The 8,822-nt window shown below is 42.0% G+C and overlaps 2 protein-coding genes across 2 annotated transcripts in view; one reads left to right on the top strand and one right to left on the bottom strand.

Moving 5' to 3' along the window:
* Nucleotides 1-1,065: 1,065 nt before the first annotated feature.
* Nucleotides 1,066-4,412, bottom strand: si:ch211-266i6.3 (cytoskeleton-associated protein 2). Its single transcript, XM_032533513.1, has 7 exons — nucleotides 4,146-4,412; nucleotides 3,783-3,854; nucleotides 2,867-3,552; nucleotides 2,475-2,781; nucleotides 2,326-2,374; nucleotides 1,875-2,157; nucleotides 1,066-1,349 (listed from the first exon to the last, which is right to left on the bottom strand). The coding sequence occupies exons 2-7, from the start codon at nucleotides 3,825-3,827 to the stop codon at nucleotides 1,079-1,081; spliced, it is 1,641 nt and encodes a 546-aa protein (XP_032389404.1). The 5' UTR covers nucleotides 3,828-3,854; nucleotides 4,146-4,412; the 3' UTR covers nucleotides 1,066-1,078.
* Nucleotides 4,413-5,188: 776 nt separating this feature from the next.
* The window catches only part of thap12a (THAP domain containing 12a), a 4,138-nt gene continuing 504 nt past the window's right edge, over nucleotides 5,189-8,822 (top strand). Inside the window, exons 1-5 of the mRNA XM_032534300.1 lie at nucleotides 5,189-5,426; nucleotides 6,796-6,913; nucleotides 7,004-7,099; nucleotides 7,346-7,382; nucleotides 7,513-8,819. Coding sequence (XP_032390191.1) covers nucleotides 5,347-5,426; nucleotides 6,796-6,913; nucleotides 7,004-7,099; nucleotides 7,346-7,382; nucleotides 7,513-8,819 — 1,638 coding nt within the window. The 5' untranslated portion in view covers nucleotides 5,189-5,346. The remainder of the gene's footprint in view (nucleotides 5,427-6,795; nucleotides 6,914-7,003; nucleotides 7,100-7,345; nucleotides 7,383-7,512; nucleotides 8,820-8,822) is intronic.

Genomic DNA, 8,822 nt, shown 5'->3' with positions numbered 1-8,822 from the left:
AGTCTGGGAGGAAAAATATCTTTAACCAATTTAAACTAATCAAACATCCTGAAAATAGTATAATACTGATGCTCTTGCAAATTAGAAGGGAAGGCTGTATCCCAGCAATATAATCAGTGAGCTAGGCTACTGAAAGAATAACTTGCTATTCATTAAGTCATCAGTTATTGGATAAAGTTGTACCCACCTTCTTTAATTTATAAATAATTTATACTGTTTATTTCCAGAGGTGAAATTACAATTTACAGTTAATCATCACTACACATGCTTAAAATATACACACTTGTTCAGGACCTGATCATGTGCAAATAGATGTGGGAGGGTACAGTGCCTTGCTCAAGGGCACCTCGGCAGTACCCAGGAAATAAAGTGGCATCTCTCCAGCCACCAATCCACACGCCGTACTTTGGTCCATACGGGGGACTTGAACTGACACCCCTCCGGTTCCCAACCCCCTACGGACTGAGCTCCTCTAATTAGATTCCAGTAGCAGTTTGTCATTGAGACTAGAGTGGGACATATGGAGACTTTTTTTTTACCAAATTGATCAATGGCAATATTATAGGGTTGACTATTGGTGTTTTCATAATCCTCCAATGTGGATATAACTAAGTGGGTAAGGGCAAATAAGGAACCGCTACAAGTTCAGAAAATGTAACCACTGTACTGTAATGCAGCCTTTAAAACCAGGAACAGAACACTCAGTATATCCCGATTTCCAAAGTGTAAAATAATATCTAGCCTCATGTCGATACACTTTAATCACAATATTGTAATATGAACAGTGTTTGGCTGAGTGATAAAGACGCATGAGACTGATGCCACATTTCTAGAATTAAAAGACAACTCCTTAGGATGAGTTAATCTTTATTGCATTTGGCAACATTGTCAATATTATAATAAAAGTTAGGGGATAATATTTTAAAATATAACCAATAATTCTTTAATCAGACACATTCAGATTATTAAAACATTAGTAAATCTTAGTAAAGTGTCAGTATACAGTGTCCATTATATATATATTATTTTAAACCACACACACACACACACACACACACACACACATGTACAGAGGTCCTCACAGTTTGGGCTGATCTGGCACATCTTCCAGAAGCGCGTGGTTTTTTCTGTAGATGTAGGCGTTGGCAGCGGTGTCGTCATCCAGCTGCCCCAGCTCTGCCAGCGAGGACACGCAGGGGTCGTGGTCGGCCAGCATCGCCGGCAGGCGGGACGATGTGCGCTGGATGCGGCAGGAACGGCGCACTGGGGTCAGAAACTTCAGATCTTTGATGTTGCTCTTTCTCCTGGATGTGCTTGTGCTGGCCTCTTCTTCAATTGCCTTCTTCACACTAAGGAAGGGACATTTAAAAAAAGGGGAAAAAAATAAGTGATGGAAGTGAAAATAAATTACTTTGCCATTTAACTGATGCTTAAAGAAAAAACAAATTGAGAGGGATTAAGGCAAAAGTAAAGCTGGATACTGAATTCTATACTTTTTTTTTTTTTTAGACCAAATCACCTCAGTATAAAAAAATGCCTCGTCATTGATTACTGAATTACAATACCTAAGGAGTAAATGTCATCAGCATCAGTGAGCCAATAAGCATGCTTCTACAAAGATCTAATGCTGGGGATTGGCTGGCCAACGTTACATGTAGAAAAGGAATGCAGGAAAAAAATAAAAGAAATTGTGACACTACAAATGGTAGGGCTCATGTAACGGTAGTAGGATTTATAAAATAAAGATTTGTGCAGTAATGTATTTTATGTTATAAAACCAGTATTGTTTAGGAACTGGTATCAAAGTCACAGTATTGGTACCAATTTGTTTTAAAGATAACCAGCCCTGGGCAAAAGAAAGATAATGGACTGACCTTTGCAGGTATGGAGTAGTCTTCACACTGTACTTTATTACTGAAGCATGCTCCATCTGTGGCGTGGTCTCCATCACACCATCATCATCATCGCTTTCTACTTCCTCATCTGTCTCCACTATCTTGCCATTACTTTCTTCTACTTCATCCTTCACTTGCTCAACCTTTGGCTGCTCGCCCTCCTCGTGCATGTCCTTCTTTTGCTCCTCTTTTGTGCATTCATCCGTCAGTTTACCGTCCTCCATTTCAACATTACTGCACACATCCGTCACCTGCGGGAGCTCTAATGGAAACAATAATGACAGCGTTAGCGAGAGTGCTACAACTACAGACAGAATACCAGTTATTCATCTTTCCAGAATACCAGCAACCTGAGTAGATCCAACTTAAGATTTCCCAAATGCAGCACTCTACGTCAAACAAATGAGTGACCAGCCACCGGTGAACTTACCATCGTCGTATGTGAAGGCGTCCAAAGCTTCACACAGGTTCACCACAATCTGTCACAACGAAACAAAGAAAAGAAAATGGTTCACTGCGGAAGGTGACATTTTTAAATCCAGCTAATAAGCAGCAACAGAAAGTTTCCCGTTTCCTTACATCATCCATACTGTCCTGATCGGCATCAGAGTTACCGAGTAGGTCCAGCGTGGTGTTCACGATCGCTGGAGTTTGGCTGGAGTGTGTTGACCTGGACCAGTGGGCGGCGGCAGCAGAGTCCGGCTCGGGTGCTTCCAGTCTGGGTTCAGGGTTGCACTGCGCAGCAGGCTGAGGCTCGACACAAGACTGCGGTTTGGGATCAGCTTCGGGTTTTGCAGAGACTTTGGTTTTAGAGGGCTCTGCTGTTGTCATGGCGGGTCTCTTGAAAGTCTTGCCCTTGGAGGCTAGCCACTCGGCCAGTTTCGCTCTGCAGAGGCAACACAAATAAACATTTAAGCATTTCCGATGCAGTCGCATTGAGGCCAATGAGGCATGTCAGAAAAAAACGTTACCTTCTTTCCTCGGCGGTCTCCATGGTGAATCTGTACTGACTGAGGACATTTGATACAGGAGGTTTGTTGACCTTCTTATCTGTCACTGGAAACTTTGACTTAGCGTTTAGAGCCCCACTTCCCTTGGCGGGAGCCACCTTAGTGTTTCTGGTTAGTGTTGCTGGGACGGTTCTGGTAGCAGGGCGAGCGCTGTACAACCCAGCACGAGGAAAGCTGGTGGCGGGACGCTTGGACACCTGAGCAGGTTCGTCCGACACAGACTTGGTCCTTGTTGCCGCAGGATTCTGTGCGACGTGCACAGGCAGGTCAGTGACAGACACGGACCTGCGTTTTGTCACCTTCGCGACCCTTTGGACCTCTGCTTTGGGTGCTGGTGGTTTGGGATCTGCCCCGCCCACGGTGGCCGTGGACTTCCACATGGATCCTATTTTTGACTGGACAATCTTGCCTTTGTACATGCCAGGAGCAGGCTTTGATGACGGCGGCTTGGGAGCTTCTGCAACCATGTTCTTGTGTTTCCCAGCCTGTTCCGTGAGGAAGCACCGGCTATGAGTTTGTCGCAGTTTGACATCAGCAGCAGCTCCGTTCCTTTCTTTCTGTACAGTCTTTGCCTTTTTCAGAGCTTCTCGAGACGTCAACCTCGTGGACTTACTGCAATGTGCAGGCTGGGCGTTTTCCTTGTTTCCCTAATACAATTACAACAATAAAACTATTAGGTAGATTGGACATGGGCAAAATAACGGCATATAGCGTAATAATAGATATGATCATCATTACTGAACATTACCTTGAAGGTTATTCCCCGACGCAAAGGTCAAGGGTTCAAATCCGACCTGTGACAATTACCTGCATGCCTTTCCACTCTCTCCCACTTTTTTTAAATTCATAATAGTAATCATAACAATTGATAACTTACTTCCTTATAGGTGTGGTTTCGTCTTGAAACTGCGACATTATCCATTGTGAAGACTCAAATCAATGAAGATTTCTGAAAGGCATCCAAACAATGTAACGTTATACAAGCATGACATCATCTGGTATGCTGAGGTCTTATTATTCATGATGTTGCCCCCAAAACTCCCACACACGGTCAAAACGTTACGATAACACAACAAAATCTACTGGTGGTGCAAAATTTGAATTATTGGCTTAGCAGTTGGGCGTACAGTTACAACTTAACAGACTTGAGGGATAAAAGCGAATAAACGTTAATATTAGCGAGTTGAGGGCGCTGACTGTATCTACATTTGAGTAAAGTTGTAAAGAAACGTTAACTTACTCTTCTGTAGTCTTTCTTATCCTGCAACGCGAAGACAAAGCCCGTCCGATCCAAGGCAGCACAACTCTGGAAGCTTCACTCCAAAATATTCGATTTGACTTGGTGATGCTGTGCTGCAATTGGCCACGCTAGTATCGCGACATCATAGAATGAACCAATAGTCTCTCAAAGCTAAGAACGAGAACTGAAGAAGACTGCATTCTTTCATCCCACACACAGTTCTCAAAATTCTCATCATCCCTTCTGTTTGAATGTTTGAACGTAAATAGGATTCCAGTAGTACCGGGCGGTCAAGCAGCTACAACACGCCCAGTGCATGACAGCCATGACAGCGAACTGTAACAAAGGGATGAAGTCAAAAACAAACAGCTATTGCCTACAGTAGATAGTATGGGGGAAAGAAGCTAACAAAAGCATTTTTTTAGGAATCGTTACATATTTACATCACGTTGCTATTATATAAAATGAGCGTTAAAAAAAATAATACTCCACTGGCGTATGAGAAGATGGGTTCTATAGCTTTAATTAAATATTTAATACTACTTAACAAGTAGAAAAAAGCAAATACTTGTGTTTCAAAACAATAATAACTGATAGTCAACAATATCATGTTTTGAAATATGCCATATGGCATGTTTTTGCCACCAGAGGCGGTTTTCTTTGAAGCTTTGAAAAGACTGCAGAGGATTATGGGAAAGAAGCACTGCGCGCGATTTGGTGCACTTGGTCAAGTTAAACTAAATTGTTTGAACAAGCAAGCGAATTTGCCTTCAAAATATAATCCAAATTTACAATCAGAAAAAAAAACACTTCACCTGCAAGTGTACTGAGGATACAAAACACAATATGAATCCTCTTGAGTTGCACTTTAGCGCCATTTAGTTGCATATGTTTACCCTATGACTTGACAACCTAAACTAGCCTAGTTGGCATAGGGACATTTTTAGAGGGCTTATGGATAATAAAATGTCAAGGCTTTTTTTTTTTTTTTAAAGAAAGTGCGTTTTCACATTAGTGCGCTTTGTTTGAGTTACCGTATTCAAACACATTGCATTTTATTTTGAAAGAAGAAAACGGAAATTAAGTTGCTGCTCAACGAAGGTGCTTGACAGCTAACCCTATTAGCTAACTAGCGGGAGCAATACAATTGGCTAACCACAAAAGGATTTCACACCGCAAAAAAGAAGTATAACAACTAATAATGCAGAATCACTGCGCTGTGCCAAACTGTACAAGTGGCAAATCCGACCCTCTCTTCAGGTTTCCGTTTGATCCAGAAAGGTAACTTAACTAGCTACAGATGCTAAAAGCTAACAAGATGCTCTCAAGCTAGCGTTAGCTAGCTAACTGTTACCTCCACTCAGAACAGCGTGTTTATTTTTACGTGAAAAACGACACGCTTTTGAAACGAGGGTAACTTTAGTTGAATTACTTAAGTTTTGTCTCAGCAACATTTAATATAGATATGTGTTTCGCACTGTGTCCACGCCCTATATTAAACCATATACGAAATATGCATTATATCTTTACCTTTCAACACGCAAACTCCATTCAAAAGTTGGGCACATTCACGTGCCCTCGCTTTTTGCTTAATGTAGACACATCTGGCACATTGCAAGATTGTTAAAAGGTTCTGGCAAAGCCGGTGTTACACACTACATATAGCATAGCATTACTATAGTTGCATGTAAGGACTACCGTTAGTTACGCAACTGCAGCGGATGCCGATCTAGTATTTTATTTCTGAAAGTCCATTACCTTGAATAGACCTTTTTATAGCAGGGGAAGTGTAACGTTCACTCGTGAAATTGATGTGGAATTGATTGACAGTAGAATGGACGGCATTCCATTTAGGTGGGCTAGTTCCAGGGGGGTTGTTTTTTGAATGCTGGCTCACTCCTGCACTAGCATGGCTTAACGCAGGCTGCGAAATTTGTTTATCATGTACTTTATCTGACATGACAAGTCAAAATTTCTAGAATTAAACCTTAACAAAACTATTAATGTATTATCTTTTTTTTTTACATTGGCTGCTTGAGTGACTTCACGTGTTGGTGTATCCATACATTGCATCTCCAGGAACACGCAGTTGTGAATCAAACTACAGAGAGGAACGTTGCTTACCCATTTGAACTGCTACATGCTAACTTGTTAAAATACTTTGTAATGTTCATTTCCATGCGTGAGTTTTACAAATATACATAGACCTCTGAGTTTGCTAATCACTTCCTAGACAAAGCAGCCAGACAAAGCTTAGATGTTGACATATTCAGTATTTGTCACACACAGGTTTAAATGAAATATTTTGTCTACTGAGGTTTATATTGTGTAGTCATTCCATGCTTAAGCCTAAAACATGCTTGTTAAGGTCACCTTCTCTCACAGTAACCTCCCATGTCTGAGGCCCAGTCATGTCTAAAGGTGGAGAATTGGCTTCTTAGAGCATAAAACATGAGGTGGTTACATGTGATAAAGTAGATCAACAGCCTTTATGTGTTTTGCCTAATTATTTGATGTATGTCATTAGGTCATATGTATATATACAAAATGCATACATTGATAAAACACTGAACCGTAACTAAATCTGAAATGCCAATTTTTCCATTGACTTTTAAACGTGTTCTCATTTTGGTTTAACTTCTCCTTTCAGGTCCAAGAAGTGGGTTGAAAAATGCCAGAGGCAAGATCTCATAGACAAATCACCAGACCAGTTGTACAGATACTACAGACTTTGTGGGAAACATTTTGAAAAATCTTCAGTTGATAGTGTAAGTTACAGTATGTTTTCAAGTCGCATATGGTTTTGGATCAAATTGCAGAGGACAATATAACCCCCCCCCCCTTGACTTTGTTTGCAGGACTCGAGTACAGTGCTAAAGGATGATGCCATACCAACTGTCTTTGATGTACCAAGCCAACCTCAAAATGGGCAGGTGAAGCGCAGTAAACAGACGGTGGGTAAAAGAAGTCTTTTCCTTTTTTCCATATTTTTATGCTTCACATATTATGTCTGAGATGTTGTCTGTATGTTTGTCTTGTATGGCTGGTGAGCCAAAGAAAAATGTCCACCTTGGTGGACATTAAAGATTTATTCTATTGTTCTTTTCTATTCTAAATTTGTTTAAATGGGGGAAATCATTTTGTATAATGTGCTTTTTGTAGTTGCTATGTAATCACACTTATAATTTGACTTATTGTAGGTCAAACCAGAAGGAACAGACAAAGAGGAGAAAAAAAGTAAGTTGTAAATTATCAACACACACACATGCTTTTTTTACCAGATGGGATGGTGGAACAAATGACTCCAACACACACATTTGGTTTCTTTCTTACAACTGTTTGTCTTTCCCTTATTTTAATTTTTTAGGAATCAAATTGTCTCCAGCAGAGACAGCTGAGAAAGACGTCCCAACTGTCCCGGAGGAAGAGGAATACAAAGAGTATCTTAAGTCATTATTTGAAGTTCTTGTACTGTTGGGGGGAAAGAGCATTCCTCCAACAGGGCCTGGTGATAATGAGCAGGATGACCTTGGGTCAAGCAACTTTCAGACATTGTTAGAATATCGCATGAACTGTGGAGATGAAGTCCTTAAGAAGAGGTACGATGTGAATAAGGAGTGCTGCTCCTCCGCTCAGCTAAATCAGTTGATTGATGTGTGTGAGAGATACATCCGCAGTAAGCTGATGGAGGAAGTTCAACAAAATGGCTACTTTTCCTTACTTACCGATGACTTGGTGAGGATCTCGGGAGAATGGTACCTCCCCGTCTTTCTCCGTTATGTAGACCAGTCTAACTGCCAGCGGGAGAGGTTCCTTGGATGCTTGTCCTTTGAAGGAGATGGAGATGCCTTAGCAGAGAAACTTCTGTCTGAAATGACTGACAAATGGGGCTTGGATATGGAACAGTGTAGAGGTCAAGCCCACTCCTGCTCTGGGACACATTTTAGTCAAATGAAAAGATTTGCTGCCAAACTGATGGAGAGGTACCCAACGGCAGTGCCTACACTAAGATCTACTCGTCCACTGAACCTGTCGCTGGCAAATGGTATGGCTGTGTCAGGGGTCCAGCTTGTTCTGTCTACCCTGAGGAAGATCGAGGCATTCTTCAGCCAGTCCACTCTACTGCAGTTGGAGTTGGAGCACGCCATTGCGATTTTCTACCCGGATAAAGAAGAGAAGGCCAAGGAACTGAAGGAGATCTGTAGAACAAGCTGGACCAGAGGAAATGATGCATTCGAGGTGGCAGGGGAACTCCTGGAGGCCTTGTTGCTCTGTGTGGACAGCGTTCATGACAACGAGGACATGAGGTGGGACGATCAAGTCACACACAACGCCTTGGAGATTTCAAAAGCACTGGCTGATTTTGAATTTGTCATGGCACTGGTCGTGCTGAAAAACGTTCTGACGCTCACACAAGCGTTTGGGAGGAACATACGCGGGAGAGCGGCAGATGTCCACTTTGCTGCAGCCAGTTTAAAAGCTGTATCGCACTCCCTGAAGGAGGTGTCTGACAACATTGATGTGTATCACGAGTTCTGGAACGACGAGGCCGTTAGCCTCGCTGCTGCGATGGAGATCCCAGTTAAGGTTCCTCGCTCATTCTTGAGAAAGCACCAGTTGGAATCTGGAGCCATTCGGCCGGAGATTTACTACAAGGAGCACCTGTCGGTTCCTGTG

Source organism: Etheostoma spectabile, chromosome 13, assembly GCF_008692095.1.
Source record: "Etheostoma spectabile isolate EspeVRDwgs_2016 chromosome 13, UIUC_Espe_1.0, whole genome shotgun sequence".
Taxonomy (NCBI): Eukaryota; Metazoa; Chordata; class Actinopteri; order Perciformes; family Percidae; genus Etheostoma; species Etheostoma spectabile.
The sequence above is the reverse complement of the archived record's forward strand: the minus strand, read 5'-3'. Positions and strand labels throughout refer to the sequence as shown.